This window comes from Doryrhamphus excisus, chromosome 5, assembly GCF_030265055.1.
Source record: "Doryrhamphus excisus isolate RoL2022-K1 chromosome 5, RoL_Dexc_1.0, whole genome shotgun sequence".
Classification (NCBI taxonomy): domain Eukaryota; kingdom Metazoa; phylum Chordata; class Actinopteri; order Syngnathiformes; family Syngnathidae; genus Doryrhamphus; species Doryrhamphus excisus.
In genome coordinates, this window is record NC_080470.1 from 12,509,974 (window position 1) to 12,533,083 (window position 23,110).

The window sequence follows — 23,110 nt, forward strand, 5'->3', positions numbered from 1 at the left end:
GGGGGGAAAAAATTAAGATGCATGAAGGAATACTTGGCCACCTCATTCATCATTAACATCAACAAACTGTGAAACAAGAGAAGGGTTGGCTTATTTTTCCACTGTTTTGACAGTTAACAATGTTACCTAAAAGATTGCAACGAAGCATAAATTTCAATGCTTTATTACCATACTGCACCGCACTGTTCAACAACTGTTTTGTTCAACAAAAAGCATCTACTTATTCCGAAATGTGACAAAACTCCAAATTGTCCATAGCTATGAATGTGAGTGTGAATGGTTGTTTGTCTGTATGTGCCCTGTGATTGGCTGGCAACCAGTCCAGGGTGTACCCCATCTCTCGCCCGAAGACAGCTGGGATAGGCTCCAGCACGCCCGCAACCGTAATGAGGATAAGCGGTATATAAAATGGATTGATGGTAAAATGTATTACATTATTACATATTGCACCATTATTACAAAATATGGCTCTATAAGGTACAGGCCTGCAGGTTTGGTACTGTGGGTGAAGTAGTTTTGTGGATGGCTGCATGTGAAAAGCTACTTAGACCATCAAAAGGTTGTCTCTGATTAACTCTGACAATATTTGCAAGTCATTTTGCCAGCTTGTATGGTAAAAGTTTCAATTAAAATACCTTGAAAGCAACAGTCAGGCTGACGTTTGGCCACCTCTGTCATCTCTTGTAACACTGCCGTCATCTAGTGGATAAACATTGTAGCTCACATGTGTGTTTGCAGGTCAATGATGCACTAGTACAAATTGTCCAAAGCTCTTGTACACTTGTTGGAATAATGTCAGATATAATGACCCATTTAAGATTAATTTCTAAATGCCTTACCTTATCCACAGGTCACACTTCATACTCTTCATGAAGGTGCAGAGGCCCATCCTGAAAGCAATGCCTGGGAAAATGCCCTGCCACGACTGGCCCATCCTTCCTTTTCAACCTTTTCAACCCAAGTCATTATTATTATCCTCAACTATGAAAAAAGAATCTTTCCACTTTGATATGCGCACTGATTCTATGGAGTCAACATATTAAGTATGTTTAAGGTTTTACTGAGATGCCTTTTAATGGTATTTTATAGACGAAATACAAATTTGGCATTTTGAAGCACATTCTAAATCGGGTCTGGGTGGTGGTAGGGAAGCCGAGACTTCCCGGTCCCCGGCCACCTCCTCCAGCTCCACCGGGAGGACACTAGGCCAGATGTGAGATATAATCCCTCCAGCGTGTACTAGGTCTGCCCTGGGGCCTTCTCCCGGAACACCTTACCACTGTGGAGTCACTACATTCGTAAAAAATAAAAACAGTGTTCTTTTTAATTCTAATTTATGTGCCAAACTTGAGTATATATTATAACTGAGGATCATAAGGTCTCTACTCTCTGGTCAGTCTCCGGTGTGGTTGGTGCAGGGAACTGTGCTGGCCTGCACCCATGGCTGTGACGCTTATACATACTTTTAATTGGCAATAAGCAATAAGATGCAATGGAAAAATGTGCGATTTTATGTATTTATTTTTTTACAAAAACACTGAATGACCGTTATAAACATGACTATCAATGGTGGATGCAGTCACACAAAAGTGGCTTCAATTGAGTTGAGTATTTAGCATGAGCACACACCTTTGCAATTGCTAAAGTACAGGCATAACACCACACAGCAGCACAAGATGAGAAGCACCATATGAAGTCTAAAATATACACAGTACACATTATTAAACAAGCTGTTGTGTTTGAGGGTATTTAAGTCCCTGCAGCTTCCATGACGGTTGCACACTTGTGTTTGCCGACCTGATACTTATAAGTGAACTTTTTATCGCATACGTTGCAACTGAACGGTTTCTCCCCAGTGTGCGTTCTCATGTGTATCATGACATAATGCTTACTGGTGAATTTTTTACAGCAGAGCGAGCAGGTAAATTGCTTGTCCTCCGCATGTGTTCTCATGTGTGTGGTCATACAGTACTTGCTGGAAAAACTCTTCCTGCAAACGGAGCAAGCAAAAGGTTTCTCATCGGTGTGTATTTTCATGTGTGATATCATATCATATTTATGTCGGAATCGTTTATCACAAATTGAACAAGGAAAGGAATTGCCCACTGAATGTATCATCATGTGTCTTTTCAAGTAATCGTTTGACGAGAATCTTCTCGCGCAAATAAAGCAAGCATACGGTTTCTCTCCGGTGTGTGTTCTCATGTGTAATATCATGTGTTTTTGATCTGTGAATCGTTTACCACAAACTGAACAGGAAAACTGATTCACCCCTGCGTGCATCATCATGTGTCTTTTCATGTGTTCCTTTGAATAGAATGGTTTAGCGCAAAATGAGCAAGCAAAAGGTTTCTCTCCAGTGAGCACTGTCACGTGTCTTTTCAGACTCCCCCTTTTGTCGCGTGATTTCCCAATTTCAGAGGAGTCAATGTAGTCGGAGTGATGTCTCATTCCACCTTTAGAGTCCTTGTTACTCTGCAAAAGTTCCTGGGTGTTGTCGCTCTCATCGGTGTCAGAAGAGTCTGACAACATGTCGCCCATGTCTGACAGTGGGGCAAAGATGCTGTCTGGTTCTGAGTGGATATCTTTGCAATGCTCTCCATCAGCTCCTGCTGTCATGTGTTGAGTTAGAGGCTTGGACCCTCTGTTTGGCTCACTTGACTGTTCCTCCGCTTCTACTTTAATATGGGGCAGCTCTGACTCCTGCTGTTCAGATGGAACCTCTTCTTGACTCTCTACTGACACCTGTTGGATGTCTGCAAAACAACATAGAACATCAATTATTTGTTTTAGTTTTCAGTTCTTAATCAAACAATTAGGTATGTCCCGATCGACCGGCCACTGAGAAGGTGAAAATTCACAGTACCTTGCAAGTCGATTTCTGTGTGTGCCCCTACATTTTCTGCTTGCTCTCCTAAAACTGTAAGCTAGGAGTCGCTATGCTCATCATAAAAAGGACGTCTGGAGCCCTTCATTACATCTGAATGGGATGCTAACAATAGTGATACCAGCCAAACGACCATAGTTGGTGGACAGACGTCTCACCCATAGTATCTTAACGATCATCACCAAATAGCTACATTGAAATGGTTTGGTCCACTACTACCGTCACGGTACTTGTCTGTTGGCATTTGCGGCAGAACAGAGTGAAACTATGCCGCTCGTGCCTCGTAAAATAAAGCCTTGGGGTCAAAAAAGGAAAGACAGCTGGCAGAGTGTTAGCATGTTATGTTAGCCTACATCTCATTTGGCAAATCTTTATTTGTAAGTTGACTGTTACGCGTTGGTAACACCGTAAAGAAGGGGAAAAAGTCACCTCAGAGCAACTGAATACATTGTATACTATTGTTCACTTAGCCCCGCCCACCTCTCGTGCTCACCATCATGGCGGACTTTCTCCTCCGTAACATAATATTCTCATTTTCATTCATTTGCGTCTGATTCGACAAACCTGTTTTAACTCTAGAATCATTGCTATTCCGAATGTATAGTGCGAATGCAACTGTGCGAATTGAGACACAGCCAATAGCTTAGTTTGTATTTTGTAGCATTATAGCACCTCTTTTTATTATTACACCTCTAATATATGTGGTGCATCGCATAATTTACCAAAATCTTAATTTATATTACAGTTTAAAAAGTAAAAGTGCGGAATTGCTGATAATAAATTGACTGATACCAGCCTCGGTAGACGGTATGGACTGTGTACTTGGGAGCGTACACGTCCGGGTTTCTATTGTGTAATAATAAGTTACTAAACTAGATGCAACGTGCCGATTCGGTGTGACTATTTTAAGTCACACGATGAGGTAGATGGATGTAAACAAACCTGGTCTGTGTAGCAAATCTTGAGGTTTGAGAAAAGCGTCCAACAGTTCTTGTTGTCGCGCGTTCTCCTCTTTTGTTCTCGAAAGTTCCTCCTCGTACTCCGCTATGGTTCTTTCAAACAGTCCAAATATCTCTTCCACGGCAGCATTTAGTCGCTGCTCCATCAACGCTCTTAGCATTTGGACTTTACACATTTTGTCCACACTCAAACCCCGCGTGTTGCTAACTTCCGGCGTTTCTTCTTCGCCGCCTCTGTCTCCGCAGTTTTCAAACACGTGGACAAAAAGCTTATTTTAAAAGTTCAATCAAGTGGACTTCCTTTTGGTGGTTGAAGGCGTTATACCTTGGACGCAAAATGTTTCTTCTGTTCGATAAAATTTGGCGCAGAGTTGCTGCTATATGTATCAGTGTTGTGGGTGTGTCCTATGGGCTAGTGAATGGCCGTTTTTGCATATAGATAGGCCGTCCCCCTCGCTCTCAGCGATTACTTCCCCTATGGTGTGAGACATTCTTCTGAAGAAAGATATTAGATAACAATTGAAAACTTCTGTTAGTAAGCTTCATTATGCATATACAGCGGCGTAGCACCAAATTCTGGGCCCCCAAATCTAACCTTCCTGAGGGGCCCCCTTCAAGGATGTATGTAGTCTCAGATAGTCTTAATTTCAAACAACCTTACTATTAAACATTTACTTATTAAACTAAACAAAAAATTAAAATAAATTATAAATTAAAGTAAATTGTGCTTGAATGTTGACAAAATTACCCTTTTTTTGATTATCACCACAGAAAATGAAAGGATCAGAAAGAGGAGGAGGACGTGATATCACTTTGAGAACACACTTGGAATACATTGGTTTAATATTGTTGTGGAGTATTTTTTGTAGATTTTCCACTCAGTTAATGGTAAGCTTTTGCTGGACCACTTGAGCAGACGGTGGAAGCATTGTCGTTTTTCCAAAAGTTGACATTCGCCGTGAGATTCTTTCGGACAGTTGTTTTGATACTGAAAGTGTGGGACTGAATGTGTACCACCTGGCCCGATCTTCTTTTTCTACTTCATTGGAAATCAACATTATTATTATTGACTGTGAAAACAATGCTGGTGTCCTTTATATTTATCAATTTACTTTGTGTGCAGAACTTGAGTATGTACAATAACTGTAAGAGGATGAAAATGTCTCCACTGGAGGTAGGCCCAGGCCCAGTTGGATCTACCTATGATGGGGGCTGGGGCAAATGGCCTCCTCCTGGTGGCAGTGATTGGCCTGCATTTCCGGGCAGGCTCAGAGCTCACTTTCCTTATAGCATGGGGCCTCTCGCTGCTAACACACACTGGTGGGGTCTGCTGCCCTTTGATAGCATTCATGAGCTCAAGTCAAGTGAGCCCTGCCTGCAGAGGTGGCGAGGCATGGGATTGGGCAGGCAGCGTCCCAGTGCCAATGAGGACCTTGAGGGATGGGGAGGAGGGTCACCCACTTCACCTTGGACAATCCCCATGCCCTGCACCTCTGTCATCGAAAAGGCAGTTATTTTTTTTAATTGGCCCGTGCTACACTCACAAAATATGATTAAACAGAAAAAGAAAAAAAAAACAGTAAAAATTGAAAATAAGTAATTTTACAGACAAAACACAACATATGGTCAAATAAAGTCATAACATTAAGAGAAAAAAATAGCAAAAAGTTTAAATATTAAAGACTAAAATACAGTATGTATTTTTAAAATAAAAGTTGGTCTATTATGAGAAACAAAAAGAGAAAGAATAAGGTTGCAATTTTCGGAAAATTAGGTTTGGTAAAAGCTATAATATTGTGACAATAAAGTCCAAATATCATGAGTGTAAGAAAACAGAAGGGAAATAGGAGCAAACAAGTGTAATGTAAGAAGAAAAAGTTCATACTAATAATATATCAATATGAGCTTGCAGCACTTCGATAAACTTGGGTAAGCGGCATAGAAAATAAACGAATAGTCCATTTTCATAACAAAACAGCAAGTTTTTTGTAATCAGATATTTTTGAAAAAGTGTGATAGAGTGAAGCTGCGAAAAAAGGGACGTCTGTATTAGACTAATCAGTGGGCAAAAGAAAGCTAAAAATACACAAAATTTTGGAATCAAGCAATTAAACAACTTCCTTTTTGGTTAGGAAATTAAGATTCATCTTTTCAAAAAACGTTTGCTTGGTGTAAACATGATAGAAATGATGCTGCTGAGACAGGAAGTGTGGTCGTGGATCAGTGTCTGGCAGCCTTACAGATTTTGTCATAAACTTCCGGAAAGGCCTCCTTGCAGTCAAGCTCCTGTCTCAATTTGTGATACAGCTTGCCGTCAAACATCTCCCAAAACTCATCGCGGTCCATGTAGACGTCTGCATACAGCATCTGGAAGCTGCAGTCGTAACATTAAACATCAAGCAACACCACATATGGACAAATTACATCCTTACATTTCAATTTATGAATTAAAAAAAGCAGGCTTTGCTACACATCTTAAAATTAAGTCTGGAGCTCTGCCAGCTAGTATCTGTCAGTCAGCTACAGATGTGGGACCTGTAAATTTGATCATTTTCTTGTTCTTAAATGAAGAAGCTATCATACCCGTGCACTTCTCGAACAAATTTCTCCAGCTGCCGCGTTGACACCGTCGCCTCAAAGTGTTTGACTTTAGGTTCGCCATATGCACCAATATCCACATACAACTCCTCCTCTTGACCTTTGGGGTGAACCATCCCTTTACCAGGTGGCAAGAGGAACGGACACAGCCAAAGAGGGTACACCTGAAATCATAGAAAATGGCACGCCTGTAGTGTAGATTTTGTAGTCAGTTCTCTTGACTGAGCCCTACCTGAATGTCCTGGTGAAAGCGCATGATGGCAGAGCGAAGGTGTCTCATGGGTACCAGCATGTCCTGGACCACATGGTGCTGCTCATATAGCCGTCTGATGGTTTCTCCCTGTGTTAGCTTCAACAGGGAAATCTTGGGAGGAACCATCCACCCAAAGAGGTAGCGGAACACTGGGTGGTTGCCAAAGGGAATGATATCCTGCAGTATATGATTTCCAAAATCAACAAATGTTGACAGAACAAATACAAAAATAAATATGTAAAACTCAAAAATTGCATGTTAACGGCGGTAACTCATTTATTTATTTAATTATTACTCTTTATTATGTTAAACACTTTAGCATCATTAACACATGCACATCACTATTAAGCCACATCTCTGTTATGACGGCAGACAGAGCCACAATAGTGTCAACACACAGAGTCTGTCACTGTTTAATGACTTTATTCTTACATGAATACATCAACAGCAGTGTAATTCCAACACCATATATGTATCTCCAACTCACAAACACATCTCTACTCAGCTCGTCCTCTGAACGACACTTCCTCATTGTCACTAGATGACAGTGAGATGCATTCACTGACACTCAGAAAATCATAACAATGTCTTTATTATGCGTGTATACTAAGGATCGACCGATACATTGGCTGGCCGATATATCGGGCCGATATTTGCGTTCTTTATTTGAATCGGCATCGGCCGATACGTGCGTGGGTTCGCCGATGTATTTTTCCGCCGCATGATTTACAGACAGGCATCCGCCAGGCAGCTTTGTGTTGCTAGAGGACCCTGCAACACATGCAGTCGCGGTACCCCTCCCACACTGCAACAGCGGTGAATCACTGTTTTCAATCACGTTTTAATCACGTTTTCAACTTTTAATTAGCCTCTAACAGTTAAACTTAGTTGAAATATTTCCACCTGGTTTGAAATAGGAAACATGAACGCCAAGTGCATGCAATATACGTGCTTGAAAATATAGTTTAGTTTGTGGGTCTGAAAACCAGGAATGCTGCTGAATGCTTCATCTTTAAAAGGGCCTACCCTTGGAATTAGAGAGCTGTTGATGTAGTTGTAGGCTAATATGTACAGCTGTTACCAACACCGCTTTAATGTCAACGTGGGCAATGCAGTCCTATGGTGTTTGTAGGAGTTTCATTCAGTGAACACCGGGCTGAGGTTAAATGCGTATCGTGTTATGTGTATGCGCTCTCTCCGAGCACGCAAACGCACAAAACAAATTGGAGCAGCCGTGTCTGCTATCAGAGGTCTTTATCGTACACAACATGAACTTTAATGATGAGAGAAATGTCTTATATATCATACTAAATTGTGTCAGTGTGATGTGTTTGTGTGTGTGGAGGCGGGGTTGTGTTGTCACTGCGGAGGAGCAGTCATCACATTGATGCTCGATAAAACTTAAAATACGACAGAAATGTTTTGCACATGGTTTAATATTTATTCCTTTTAAAGTTCATTCATTCATTCATTCGTTTTCTACCGCTTTTCCTCACGAGGGTCGCGGGGGCCTATCCCAGCTGTCTTCGAGCGAGAGGCGGGGTACACCCTGGAGTTTGCCGAGGGTGGGAATTGAACCCTGGTCTCCTAGCTGTGAGGTCTGCGCGATAACCACTAGACCGCCGTGCCGCCCTCCGTTTTAAGTTGATAATTCCATTTAAATGTGTGTTTAAGAAAGCTGAATCCGACTGTGTTCAGTGTTTACATTTCAATAAATATATTGAATATATTGAATACTTGAGACCTGTAATATTTGTTATCATTGTCATTTTTTCATGTAAATTGAGGGAGCAAAAGCAGTATCACAAATATCTGCCAAAGCAAAATCAGCCATCAGCTAAGGGTTATGGAAAAAAATCGGTATCGGCATCGGCCCGAAAAAAAAACATATCGGTCGATCCCTAGTGTATACGCAAACCTTCATGGCCGATAATAATGCGGTTATGTGTGAGTCAAGCATTTAGGTCCTAAAAGACTTGAAGTTCAGAGCATCTCGTAAATTAGCTGAGTGAGACCTCTCTCATACAAACCAACAGACGGCATGCAAAAAGTCAGCAGATGGAAGTGTGTTAGACCAACACACATGCATAATTAAACACACCATTAACTGCTATGCAAGACAAGGGATGGCTAATGGCTTGATGGGTTGCACATGTCACGAACACAAGGTGAGGGTGCAAAAATGGAAGCCAATGACGAGCTAAAGTCTGGCAGATATGTGCAGTGTCTGTACCTGAAGCTCCCAGAAGATGCTGCGCGTGTGTCTGTGGTAGTATTGTCTCAGAGGGATGTACTCCACTCCGGCCTTGTCGCCTGTCAGGTAGCCCTCCACATGTTTGAAGAACCACGGTTTAAAGTGCAGGCCGATTCTGTTGATCTGACGTCAAAACAAAGTGAATGCGACGCGACAGAATATTACGTGGGGTCCTGGCCAACTTGTACCTTATTCGGTTCTGCGTACTCGCTCATGCCTCCCGTCATGATGACAGCAGAGTCCAGGGAGTACTGGATGCCCTCAACAAACGTGTTGTTTTTGTCTTGGGATGCCTCGGAAAAGCGACGGCAGATGTTCTCCAGGCCTCGCACCGGCTCGTAGTGTAGCTTGACCCACGGTTTAGCCGGCACGATTTTGATCTCAGCCGCCACCAGGAAGCCCAGAGTGCCACAAGACCATGGGATGGCATGGAAGAGGTCAGAGTTCTCCTCCTGTTGGTCAATGATAATAGTGTATCATCACGATGAATAAGATATTATCAAACACTCAACAATGTACACAACGTGGACAAAAGTATTGATATATGGCTTAGATGGAGGAGTTTGGAGTGGTGAACTCTGACATGACAAATATTAATCCAAGATCTTGTAGAATGCTTTCCTAGAACAGTGAAAGCAATAAAAAGGGCAAAGCAAGTCTTCCATGTTTACTTCCTGCAGGCGGAAAAGCTACATGTCCCGATACTTTTGTTCCCATATTTACACCTCAGCATAACATCTCAAAGATTAACCACACAAGGGCCTTCACTGTTTCTTTTTTTTTTTTGTGTAGTTTATGGTGATGTGTCCACAGGTTACCCAAGATGGTATATATAAAGTGTGATGATAACCATACCTGAAATACCCATCAAAAATACCCATCAAAGCTGTCTTTGGGCGAGAGGCGGTGTACACCCTGGAAGCCAATCACAGTGTGCATATAGACAAACAACCATTCACACTCACATTCATACCTACGGACAATTTGGAGTTGCCAATTAAACTAGCATGTTTTTGGAATATGGGAGGAAACCGGAGTCCCCGGAAAAAACCCACGCATGGACGGGAAGAACATGCAAACTCCACACAGAGATGGCCGAGGGTGGAATTGAACCATCGTGCCGCCCCTAAATAATCATTAATTACCAAAATTATTGTTGATTAATTAGGTACCACATTAAGTGGTAATCAGTGCACACACAGATGCTTGTTTGAAAATACAAACATAACCGGACATACCACAGTAATCCAGGCTGAAAAAAAATAGTTGGTATTGTCAAACTTTGAGAAAATGTCTCATTCGCATTGACGACTTGATAAGTATTCATATCCCCTTTCACCACATACGCAATGCTGCGATTCGAATATATCAATATAATGCACCCTGTGTGGTTGCGTTTTGAAGTTGGGATAAAATGCCTGAGTTTGACACGTTTGTTCTAGAACATGCAATCACTTAAACAGTAACTACTGTTCAAAAATATACTAAATTCCGGCAATACCTATAAAAGGCCAGTAGGAGGTGATATTGCTCTGCCACCTCTCTGGTGTATTCGAAGTGTCAGTAGTTTTACTTTATTCAAGGTTTATTAAGTTTTATTATTGTTGTTATCTATACATGGACAGTGAAGACTATTACAGTGTTAACAGTTAATATGTCAACAGTTCAAGGTAGAAGTAGAATTTACCTTACATTTTACATGTATAATTCATTTTCTTGCTGCTGATCAGAATTTGGTCAGATTTGGCATTTTTTAAATGTAAAAGGCATAATAAAAAGAAAAAAAATGGAACACATTTTCTGCATCGGCTTTAAAAAAATGAAGAACGCTGTTTGCTTGCATCTCACCTCAGTGCAGCGCACAAAGCTGCCATCAGCCAACACCAGCTCAAAGGCCACACAGATGTGCTGAAAGAGGCCATAAATATGTGAGGACGACTCGATACCGGTGCCCATCACCAAACCACCTGAGACGAGGGAGAGAAGGGAAAGCGCGCCGTGATTTCATTTCTTGAACAAAACAACAGAGGCCGTGGATACACACAGATGTCAGGATAAATGAGCGCACAGTGGCTTGATGGGAAAACATTAGGCCACTGATGCGCAGTTTATGGCATCAGGAAATCCATTATGAAACCCGATCCATGGGTGGCTCCAACTCTGCGGCCATTTCCGCTCCGTTTTATCTGTGGACCTTCTCTAACAGAATTAGGAACGTCCAAACAGGAAGAAGTGATTTATGTGAGCACAGAAATCCCTGCCCCCAAAAGCCAGCCTCCCCTAGTACTGTTGATGATTCTGGAGAAAATAATGTGTGCCATGACGTACCTACAGTGAGGTCGTCCAGCTCGGGGAGCACTGGCAGGGTCCAGCCAATGGAGTTGAGGAGGGCAGTCACCTGACCCATGTTGGCCAGGGGCTCCACTCTCACCACCTAAACAACAACCAAACCAACATTTGCGTAACTTTTTTGGCCACACTGTTAAAGCACGAACAAGAATCAAAATATGTGAAGGTTTATTCTTAGCTGAACGTATGTAAGGAATGCAATGCTGTGCTGTTCTAGTGTCAACCATTTTTTTTATATATTAAGCAGCACAAATGCAACAACACCGTTGTGGTCCACCATTGTTATTTTGGTTGTGATGTACTCAAACATGCCTACACCAAACAGGTACATATATGTGCTCAGTTTTCCCAGACGGGAAAACCCAGTCTTCTCAGTTTTAACAGACACCCATTTTCATAATATTTTTAACTGTAGTTAACAAGCAAACAAAAAAAAATTTTTATCATAATGCATCATCAAACTTTGCGATCACTTTAGTTCGTCTACGACTGTCAGCTGCTTCTTCATTTGAACCATCAGCCATTTCCTCATCGTCTGATTCCCTTCTTGTTCAAATTGGATGGGTGGAGTCACGTGACTACTCGCTGTACCTCATCTTAAAGGCGAATGAACTTAGCCTACCAACACACAAAGTCAAAACAGACAAAAAATATTTTTATTTTATTTTTTCCTAAAACATATACATAATTAACCAACATGGGCAAAATGATGTTGATTATCGTAGTAAATTTTCGATAACGGTACATTTTCGGTTTATCGCCGAGGCAGAGGAAGCATGCTAGTATTCTACATTGACCACTCGGCATTGATTACAGTTTAAATGATCTCACAACAGGCCCAATAATAACATACTAATCATGATAATAACAACACAGGTTACTGTTGGGACCATAACCCACGACACGCTAAAACTCAACTCTGAAGCTCCGATGTCTGAAGCTTCCTGTCCTCTATGTATAGAGTAGAGAGTATAGAGTGACCCTTCTATGACCCCCCCACCACTACGGTCCCCTAAGAGACATTATATACGTATGTATATATATATATATATATTTTTTTTTTTTTTCTAAGAGACATATTTACTGGAACACACACAAGCAGAAGTTTTATTTACGTCGTAAATGGCTTATCTACTCTTATTACATCTACGATGTTGGGTAATCCGGTTCCAATTCTCACCTGCTTCTTAGTGTCCACCTCCAGAATGTCCATCATACTTATATTGATGTTCTTGTGTGTTTTCTTGTATTTTCCCACTCGCAAAGACACAGTGAGCCAACCAGGTCGACCCGTGCACATGAAACTCTTGCTGCCCTCCTTCCTCCACTCACGCACCTGAAATGTAAATAATGTAACTTATTACATGAAGGATGTTCAAATGTTACTCAAAACATTGGCAGCACAGCACAGTTAGTAAAGGTTATGTGATAGCAACAGTTTGACCATGGAACACATTGTTTTATTATTTTCCATTATTTCAAGAATTAAAATAGATGACGAATAACAATGTTGAAATCCAAGAAGGAAAATATATCAAATCATAAAAAACCTACATCCAGGTGCAAAATATAAGTTGCAAAAATGCATAACAGAAGTAACAGTGAACAACTACCTCAGAGAGTGCAAACTGAATGAATGTCGCAGGTAGTGCAAATATAACATAGCAGAATATTGAATGAACACCTCAGGTAGTGCAAATATGCATACCAGAACCCAGTACCCCAAATATAACTCAACAAAAGTAATAGTGATAGTGCTACAGTGCAAATATAACAGCGAGATAAAACTTAAGAATATAAATGTAAATAAAGGAAAACAGTTGACTGGATGAGATGGATGTGACAGTTTTGTAGCATTTTCACACTCTTACAAAGTCCGTTTATGGATAATAGTGCAAGAGTCGTGATTTCTTTGTTACTACAAGTGTGAATTTGTGTATGTCGATGTATTAACCATCTTTTGTTTTCAATACAATATGTTAAAATTGACTGGATGGTGTCCTCTCCACTGTACAACCACTATTATTATTATGGAGTGATTTGCATTTAATATAAGAACAATGATAATACACACAGCACACAGTGGCTGTCGCCTTTTGCACATGCGCAGAACTATTACTCATCTTGCTGCTTCGCACCCACCTGTCGCTGGATGTCCCGTACGCGCTGCTCGTGCATTTTGGGCGCCGAGCACATCTTGAAAATGATCCATGCTCTTAGGTAGAAGTAAACGTCAAAAACCATAGAGAGAGGCAACAGGAACAAACAAACGAAAATCCAACGCTGGTGTATCAGCACGTAGTCGACACCTTTCATTTTGATCCACAACGCCAACAACAGAGCCACGGAGGCCACATAGAGCAGCGTCTCCATTTGTATTATAAGGATAAATCAAAAACTATCTAACTTTCTGACACACGAAGCAAACGTCAAACACACAGTTGTCAAACTTCCACAGACAAGCGTGACGAGTCGGGATTGGGTTACTTAAAAAGCCAAAAAGCGACCGCCGATCACCTCTTCCTCCTGATAGGTGAGCAGGGGTAGGTGGACGCGTTGCTACCACCAGGGAAGACACCCATTGGGGAATGAGATCTGAAGAGGCGGGAGAAGCTGTCAGATACCTCACACTGATTGGCCGAACTTGTGAGAGGGACAACATGTTGTTCAGCCGTCTTCCTTAGATTTGACCAATCACAAATCAGGAAATCTGTCACACCATCCACCCTCTTGGCTTGGTTTTGGCCACAATGCATATTAGTTGAAAAAAATAAAACACATTTACACAGTGCTGGTTTAAAAAATAACACATTAGCAATACATACATAATCAAAAATAACACATTTGTCTAAATTAGAAAATAATCATTTGTCAATTGGTCACTGGGTTATGGACAATTGATTGCTAAGTCCTGCCTGCGCCTATGGGAAAAAAGTTTTGCTAGATGGTGGCCATGTTTTCAACCAATTTAGCTCAAATTTTCGTGTCCGTCTCCGAAAGGTTTGGTCCAAATTTTGTGGCCATTTGACAAAACACCCTAAAGAATTACACCGGCTGTTTGTGGAGCTGTGTGAAAGATTTAAAGTGAATCTGACTTACAGGGATTCCAAATTATGGACTTTTGATAGCAGTGCCACTGTGTATAAATATATGCCTGGAAAAAAGCATAGGCACCCAGTCCGGATGCATGATTTGGCAAATTTTCACCTTTTCGTGTCAAGGAGCAGAGGAATTACACCAAGGGGTGACCACATTTAAAAAAAAAATATTTACTTAGACTGTTATTGTAATCTTTTATTTGACTTTAATTTAGGGAAAACATTCTACAGGCATAATTGGAAGTAAAAAAAAATGCATTATTTCGGTCACAACAGGCCAATTTGACAATGACTTTATTGACAGCAAATATTCAAGACTAGTGGCTACATTTCCTATTAAAACCTGTTGGTTTATTGTACTGTATGGCCTACAATGTATATAATGTATGCCATTTGATGACCAGCATTATCATGTTGTTAGAATGGTTAGACATGCTCTTATTTCTGTAACTGATGTCACGCGCACGCATCAACCCAGTCATGTTTTCATGTCATCATTTTCCAGTGCACACACACACACACACACACACACACTAAAGTGGTACCCTTCAGACACATTAGACTGAGGAGGGTGGGGCGCCAGTAAAGATTTCTTAATGGGCTCTTCAGTCTTCTGGTCCATCTGCTGTGATGATAAACACACAGCTTGTCCACATCAGCAGATGACATCCTCTTCAAACAAGTCCTTTTTGATTCTTTTAGCTCAAAAAAAGTCCTTTTAGCGTCTTAACAGGAGCTGGGCACCTAAAGGAATGGAAAGAGTGAGGAGTCGTCTTTTGTGCCACTTGAGGATTTCAAATTTTTTGGATGTGTGATCACCTTGCATGCACATGGGGTGCTCCATCCCGTCCGGACCCAAGTGACACCATCTCCCAGGCCTCGGAGGCAACCTCGAAACCGGGAGGATGCCTTCCCTGCACCACGGAGCCATCTTCATCGGCGCCTTCCTCATCGTGACAGGGGGCTCCACAGCCTTCCTGGCCTCATCCCAGAGCCGCCTGCAGCCCTTCTCGCTGTGTTGCGTGGTGCTGGGGGTGGTCATGCTCATCCTGGGGCTCTTCTGGGCCATGAACAGCAAGAGCACAGGAAACTACAACCAACAGGAGTTTGATCCTGAGTGTCCTCACTACCCTTACAACGAGTACGCTGGTTACAGCAGCCATGCCCTCTTTGCGCACGGCGGTAGTCGCTTCCCTGAGTCCCAGTCGGTCTTTCTACCAGGGTGAGTTTACATGCTCTTTATTGACAGAATGAATTAAAGATCACAGCCATGTTCATTTGTAAGTTTTAAGTCATTTTTACATCAAGACTAAAAAGGAAGAAAGTGGAAAGTAGTCTATGTCATCTGGATCTGAAGCTTCTACTGTAACTGTCTTGAAGCAGTTGAGGCCAAATGGTGGTGCAGTACCTACTGAAAACAGCAGAGGCGCTCTTGATTCACTGGCAACTAGAGAAGAATATCATGACGTCAGCTGTTGGACGTTGAAGAACATTATCAAAGAACTTTGCTCGTCCTGGCAAGGAAAGAGGTGTACAGGACACTAAAAACAACACCCCCCCCAAATGGATGCATTCATTGTTAATTTCCATGCATCGTCAATAACTAATCAATATTGTTTTTAAAGTTGTCTTTATTCATAACAATTCAAAATCGTTAAAAATGGACTGATAGAGTTACTCCTTAGTGTGGCACTTGTGTATCCTATCTCTTCCTGTTCAAGGTCATGGCATTGGTCCCGGAGCCCATCTCAGCTGATTTAAGAAGAAAGGCAGACTAGGTCATTGTCGAGGAAATTGTGTGTAAAAGTAAAAGTAATAATCAAAAGTAATCAAAATCAAAGTAGTGAGTCAGCTGGTGGAAAAAACTGCAGAACAAGAGCAGCAGTGACGCAAATACGAATGTCAAAAGGGCTGCACTAAATGTGATATGCAGGCCGTACTTTGCCCACCACTGTGTGACCTAGTGTGATAGCATATGCGGGTGAAGGGATACAACTCAGGAATAAAAGTCTATATTAGAGCTGCAACAATTAATCGATTAATCCATGCTTAATGTGGTACCTAATTAATCAACAATAATTTTGGTAATTAATGATTATTTAGGGGGCTGCACGGCGGTCTAGTGGTTAGCGCACAGACCTCACAGCTAGGAGACCAGGATTCAATTCCACCTTCAGCCATCTCTGTGTGGAGTTTGCATGTTCTCCCCGTGCATGCGTGGGTTTTCTCCAGGTACTCCGGTTTCCTCCTACATTCCAAAAACATGCTAGGTTAATTGGCGACTCCAAATGAGTGTGAATGGTTGTTTGTCTATATGTGCCCTGTGATTGGCTGGCGACCAGTCCAGGGTGTACCCCGCCTCTCGCCCAAAGACAGCAAGAGAAAGACAGCCTCTCACCCCGCGACCCTTGTGAGGAAAAAGTGGTGGAAAATTAATGAATGAATGATTATTTAATTTAAATATGTAAATATCCTCTGATTTCAGCCTCTCAAATGTGAATAGTTTTTACATTTCCTAAGTCATTCATGAAAGCAGATCTACTATCTTCCTGTTTTAGCCAAAGATATTCACGTATAAAACAGTGATGGGTATTTTGCCTCTTTTATGATATGTTGTGGACCCAAACGCTAACTGTAGGTGTTTGCTTCATATTAATCTGGTCCATCTATGGTCTAACCAATTCCACCATTAATTGAAACATCAGGCTTCAGATTAATCGACTAAGAAAATGATTGTGTTTGTATTTTTGAGTACATTTATTGTTTTACATTTAGATTTTTTTTTTTATTACTTAACATAAATGAACGATTAGCTGGTTATTAAACTAATTGTTAATTGCAGCCCTATATTATAGTGCTTCTAGTAAGCGTTAGTTTTGTGTCTATCGCTTAAATGCTAATGAGCTGTTTGTTTTCAGTCATATCGTAACAGCAACATTATGCTAGCCTATTTGCTGAAGAAAAACAACATGATCAAACTTACAGCTCATACATCTGGCTAATAGTTGGCAGGGCTTTGTTTTAAGCTGTGTAGAGAAGCCTATTTTTGTTATTGCAAAGCTGTCCTCCATGAAGAGGTGACAGTGGGCATAATATATGGGTCGGCCTTATCTAACCGGGGGGCGTGTCAGAGTTGCTATGGTGTCCATAAAGGAGCAGGTTTGTCCTTCATGACGTCATGAAAAACTGCAGCTTTCTAAGTGAGTGTTTGAGCGCCTCTTCAAGTGTGGGAAATGATAGCTTTTCACACGTTTGGCGCTAACTGTTAGAACATCATCAACAAGTACTTTTGTATATTAGCCCACCTGATTAGATTTTGATCTCTCCCCTTGTAGAACTTTGGAATGCCAAAGACATGGAGCTCGTGGTGAGGAGTTTGACTATCCCCCCATGGACTCAGGTGGCTTCAGTCCGCCCCCTCACCTTCCTCCCTGGCTGGGGCCGCCACCTCCCTACGAAGTGGCCATCAAAACCACATGCAGCTCCACACACCTGAGACGCGCCTACTCCGACACGCACTTAGCGGCCGAGCCGCTATTTGGACGGTCCAGAGAGATAAGCTTCGAGGTGTGATGGTGGGAAGACCAAAGATGGGGAACACCAATGGGACACCAGAAGCATGTCTCTCTCTGATGTTGGCATGTTTCCTATAACTTTGCTGGAATCTGATCATCAACTGTGTTGACCAAAGAGCACTAAGACACTTTGTGTGTTTTGGGGTCACCAGAGTTCATCTCTACAGAGGTTATTCAGGACTTACAGCCCACATCCCAATTAGGTTAACCCTTTAGCTCACAATTCCAAGTAGGAGAAGGCTGCTAGTAAGTGTTCAGAAAAGGGAAAGCACATCTACTGATAAACGTGCTGCTACCTTATCATCCACACTGATATCTCTAGGGATTGGGTTGCTCCCTCGTCTCTTACCTGTGTATTTTTTATTTTTTTTGCATTTCTTTGGTTTGATTGAGGCCGAGTGTCTGCCAAAAACATGTTAGGTTAATTGGCGACTCCAAATTGTCCATACGTATGAATGTGAATGGTTGTTTGTCTAGCAACCAGTCGAGGGTGTACCCCGCCTTTCATCGGAAGACAGCTGGGATAGGCTCCAGCACTCCCGCGACCCTCGTGAGGATAAGTGGTATAGAAAATGAATGAATATTAATATATTGGATTATTAGAAATATTCTTGTTTGAATAAAAATCTCCAAGTCTCTATTATTTATGTATTAATGTATTTTTGTATTTAACAATAGGCTAAAAATTCCCAATATTGTAAAACATCTGTTTTATACTGACTGAAGTTGCTGTCGAGGTTAGATTTATTTATTTTATTTTTTAAATTTATTTTCATAGTTTTGTAATGTTTACAGGTATGCACATATGATTATTTATTAATACATATGAACTACTTATATAACAACAACATTGATTTTGTTCAATGGAGGTTTCTGTGGTGGAAAAAAGTGGGCATTTATACAGTCAGTTAAAAAAATGGCACCCAAAGAGTTATGATTAAAGGATCGCAGGTGATCCACTAAGTTGCTTTGGACATATTATGCATGTTTTAAGATGTTAAGATGCATCGCTAGTGGGAAAGACGAAGAATCATGAGACACATGTCGCCCTCTGTGTGTGTGTGTATGTATTGATGTTGATGGAATAAACTTAAGATTAACAAACCAACTTTGTATTTTGATCATTTAGTGTCCGAAGAGGGACTTTAACGACTACAAAATGATGCTGAGAATTTCCAGATCGACTTGACTTACCTAAAGGATGCATGATGACAACCTTCCTCCTCAAGGCAACGCTTTATGATCTGACAAACAGAGGACACAAATAGAGCAAACATTGTGTCAGCATAGTACAAACATTCAAAATGTACTCTACAAACATTGTGTAAATATTGTGCCAACAGTGATAATATTGTTTAAATATCATTAAAACATTGATTGAAATTGTGCAGAGCCCAAACTGTGTAAATATTATATAACTACAATGCCAATATTGTGTGATAATCATCCAAACATGGTGCAAACATAGTGTAATCATTGTGCAAATACTGCATAATTGTATACATTGTATACATAATAAATATATCATGCAAACATCATAAAATTATCATGCAAACATTGTGTAAATATCATACAAAATATGTCAAAATATTATGTACAGCAACTATCATGCAACATGGTAACAAACATTGCTGTAATTGTGTAATAATCATCCAAACATGGTGCCATAATGGGGCAAATACTGAGTAACTATTGTTTGAATATCATATATGTATATATATGATGCAAATATCATATAACACTCATGCAAATATCAACATGAGTGTTATATCGTAATATTATCATGCTAACAGCATGCCAATATCATGTAACTACTATGCAAACACATACAAACAGTATCATGTAATAATTGGCCAAACATGTTGCAAATACTACCATAATTGGGCAAATACTGAGTAATTACTGGTTGAATATCACAACAATGTATATACCTCAAATATGGCACAACTATCATATAGCTATCATGCAAATATCAATAAACCCATATAACCATCATCCAAACATTGTGTAAATATCATCCAAATACCATAGTCACGCAAAAAACTCGTGTATGCAAACGTAGAGAATGTTGTGAAAGTTGCCATAATTGTGCAACTACTGAGTAACTATCCATAGTACATGTCATATACAAATATCGTCCAAATATCATAAAACAGCATACCAATACCATCTAAGAATGAGCAAACACTGTGGAAATATCATCCAAATATTGTACAGCCAGCATTCAAAAAACATCAAAATATTATATAACTAGGATGAAAACGGTGTGAAAATATCGTCCAACTCTGAAAAAAAATATTGCATAATAATCACCCCATCATGGAGTAGTGCTGGCATTCAAACAGTGCTAAAATTGTGCAAGTACTGGGTAAGTATCGCTTAAATATTGTAAATCATATATAAGTCATCCCAACATTATGTAACTGTCATGCAAACATGACGAAAATATGAAAACATTGTACAAAAACTGAGCAAATATCATAAAACTAAGACGCAAAAATCATGAAAATATCATCCAAATTACCACAATCTTACCGGCGCACCAGGATTCCTCAGAAAAATCACATTCTCATGAGAAATTCATGAGAATGAAACACAACCCATGCATACTCATATATTTGGCATTAGGTATTGAGCAAAGCATGAGCAGAATACAACAATTATTGCAGATTACCTATGGCTCTCTCAAAACAGTACCATTCACGAGCTCCCCCTGCTGGCGAGTGGTCGTAGTTACAATAATTTCCATTTTATGATTATTATATATTTTTAGAAATGTTTACAATTGGAAATTAATCTTTTATCACTACCACTCTATGAAGATTTTATTACATTGTGGATGTTAAATATTACTTCACTCTATACTTACTAAGGCTCAAGTTGGACCCTGGAACGGATCATGTCCATTGCCTGCCAGTATGTCTGTATAGAAAAAAACGCTATGACATCAGAAATATGATAATGATGCATGATGTTTTGCAGCATTGAGCAGACATTGAGCTGCAACAGGGAAGCATGGTGAGAGCGTCCAGCCCACCCTGCTCTCGTCACAGAAAACCCCTCCTTGTAAAAAAAAAAAAAAAACACTTCCACACTTCCTTTGCAGCCACAAAGCAAAAAGACTTCCCAGTCTGTCTGCCTACTTGAGACATCTAATCGGTGAAGACATTAGTGCCACCATACCGGATATGTTATCGCACCAGCAGGCGCGGACGGAAGCGATGGGAGTGTTTCCCCCGCCTTGTGAAGCGCTTGTGCGGGGACGTGATGAGTGTTGATGCGGGGAAGAAAAGCAATGCTTGAACAAGTCAACACTCTTTGCAATCAGGTAGGAAGTGGTTGAATGTTGCACTTTTCTTCTTCTGCACTTTAAAATGTTTAAGGAGAGTGTCTTACTTATCTGCGGGAGGTGTTGATAGGGGGGACTCCGGAGATGCCGCTGCCCCAGGGAGTGCTGCTCTTCCTGGGCGTGCTCCTCATGATCGCCGGGGGGGTGGTGGCTCTGTGCGTGGGCTTGCCGAGCCATTCGGCGCCGCTGTTCGGCGTCGGCCTCTTCCTGGGCCTGGGGGGCGTGGGCCTGCTGGTGAGCGGGCTGTGCATGGCCATGAAGAACCTGCAGGTGGCGGTGCCGGGACACTTCCTGCTGCACCCGCGCACGGGGACCCGATTCAGCCCGCAACAGTCTCTCGCCATACAGAGGTGGGCTAGGCATATTTCATATATATATATAACATATTTCCTCTTATGAAATCATAAATGTAATCCTAATAGCATGCAGAGGCGTTTATTATTTGAGAAATATTTAAGACACGCCCACTGGGGGTGTTTTCTTGGGAACTCATACCCAATAAAGGACAGGGAGATGTGGCAGGGAACACATAGGGAATTAGGCTTCTCAGAGGTTGTAGGAAAGATTTAGTTTGCGAGTAAATGACTGCTCTGTATTACCTATGAAATACACATTAGACTGGCCATTTCATTAGGCACACCTGCACTCATCTGTTGCAAAAACTGTGCATTTATAAAGATATTAATGCTCAGTCAAAATGGCTCCAACTCCTCACATTGACCTAATGTTCCTGCGTGCAAAGTGTGTGTGTCTGTGTGTGTGTGTGTGTAAGGATCAATCGTTTCACCTCTGCCAAAGCTCATGTAAGCAAAGGCTAAACAGACCTCATCCATTATTTAACGTCTCCTTCCTTGTGACTCCTTTTCTCGCCTGTAAAACATCTCTGTTGTTGTCAGATGTTGCATTAAAGTGCATCTTTTAAAAAGGAAAACCTTTATTCGGGGTAAAGTGTATACAGTATGTGATGTGTTCAAGCTGGATGACACATTTTAGATGGACTATTTGAGGAAAAAGCGCTGGATCTGAATTCCTGTGAGGATTTATTGGAAGTGAGGTGCTTATTTGCTCCGGTAAACAACACACCTGGCTATTGACTGACACGTGTTGATAAGAGCGGAGGCCAGCATTTGAATTCCTGATGTTTATTTGAGGCAAGGCGAGTATGGAGCGGTAATGAAGTAATGAAGGGAGTCAATTGGGGGCATTTATTTCTTAACTTGTACGATGTACCTCGTGATCAACTGTGGAATGGCGTTGAATAGATTGGGGACTTTATTTGAGGAACTACAGTATGTCGGCATTTGATGTGAATTCCTGTGCAAACACCAGGCACCATTTTTTTTAGACGAGCCTATTTTTTAGGTTAATGACACACCAGGCAATTAACTGTGGGATGGTGTTTAATCGAACATGTTTTGTTTTGGCATGAATTCCTGTGGAGTGTAGCATCTGAAAATGCAGAAGGGGTGAAATATTTATTAAAAAAAATTATTTTAGTTGAGGTGGTTGTGCAGTTTGTGATCAGTTGAGGCAAGGCATTGATTAAAGCTAAATAAATGTTTATTTGAGGTAAGTTGTTTCAGACAATGTATTGAAGCTCTGCATTGATTATTGGCTATTCATTAAGGTGTGGCATTTGTTTGAATGGAGAAATAGGGTATTTTTCCATATTGGGCGTAGTAGGACATCGAGTTTATAGTTTGTCTTGTAGCAGTGTCGTGCGGGAGGCAGCACTTTTATGGATTACTGGGGAATGTCTTGCAGACACGTGTGCATATGCTTGACAGA

At 41.0% G+C, this 23,110-nt stretch overlaps 2 protein-coding genes and 1 long non-coding RNA gene across 5 annotated transcripts; all 3 read right to left on the reverse strand.

Annotated features, from left to right (window-relative positions):
* Positions 1-1,510: 1,510 nt before the first annotated feature.
* LOC131129996 (zinc finger protein OZF-like) lies at positions 1,511-4,237 on the reverse strand. The gene is made up of 2 exons (XM_058074003.1): positions 3,830-4,237; positions 1,511-2,756 (listed from the first exon to the last, which is right to left on the reverse strand). The coding sequence occupies exons 1-2, from the start codon at positions 4,020-4,022 to the stop codon at positions 1,750-1,752; spliced, it is 1,200 nt and encodes a 399-aa protein (XP_057929986.1). The 5' UTR covers positions 4,023-4,237; the 3' UTR covers positions 1,511-1,749.
* A 417-nt stretch (positions 4,238-4,654) lies between these two features.
* Positions 4,655-13,860, reverse strand: dhcr24 (24-dehydrocholesterol reductase). Its single transcript, XM_058074002.1, has 9 exons — positions 13,443-13,860; positions 12,481-12,636; positions 11,280-11,385; positions 10,800-10,918; positions 9,140-9,403; positions 8,931-9,074; positions 6,677-6,874; positions 6,430-6,608; positions 4,655-6,220 (listed from the first exon to the last, which is right to left on the reverse strand). Exons 1-9 carry the CDS (start codon positions 13,671-13,673, stop codon positions 6,067-6,069), a joined length of 1,551 nt encoding a protein of 516 aa, XP_057929985.1. The 5' UTR covers positions 13,674-13,860; the 3' UTR covers positions 4,655-6,066.
* A 761-nt stretch (positions 13,861-14,621) lies between these two features.
* On the reverse strand, positions 14,622-21,530 carry LOC131130202 (uncharacterized). Of its 3 annotated transcripts, XR_009129976.1 has the most exons (5): positions 21,370-21,530; positions 19,168-19,217; positions 16,538-16,646; positions 15,218-16,150; positions 14,622-15,142 (listed from the first exon to the last, which is right to left on the reverse strand). It is a non-coding gene; the product is annotated as an uncharacterized LOC131130202 (long non-coding RNA). The 3 variants fall into 3 exon arrangements; XR_009129975.1 differs by having other exon boundaries at positions 15,218-16,646; XR_009129974.1 differs by having other exon boundaries at positions 15,218-19,217.
* Positions 21,531-23,110: the final 1,580 nt, after the last annotated feature.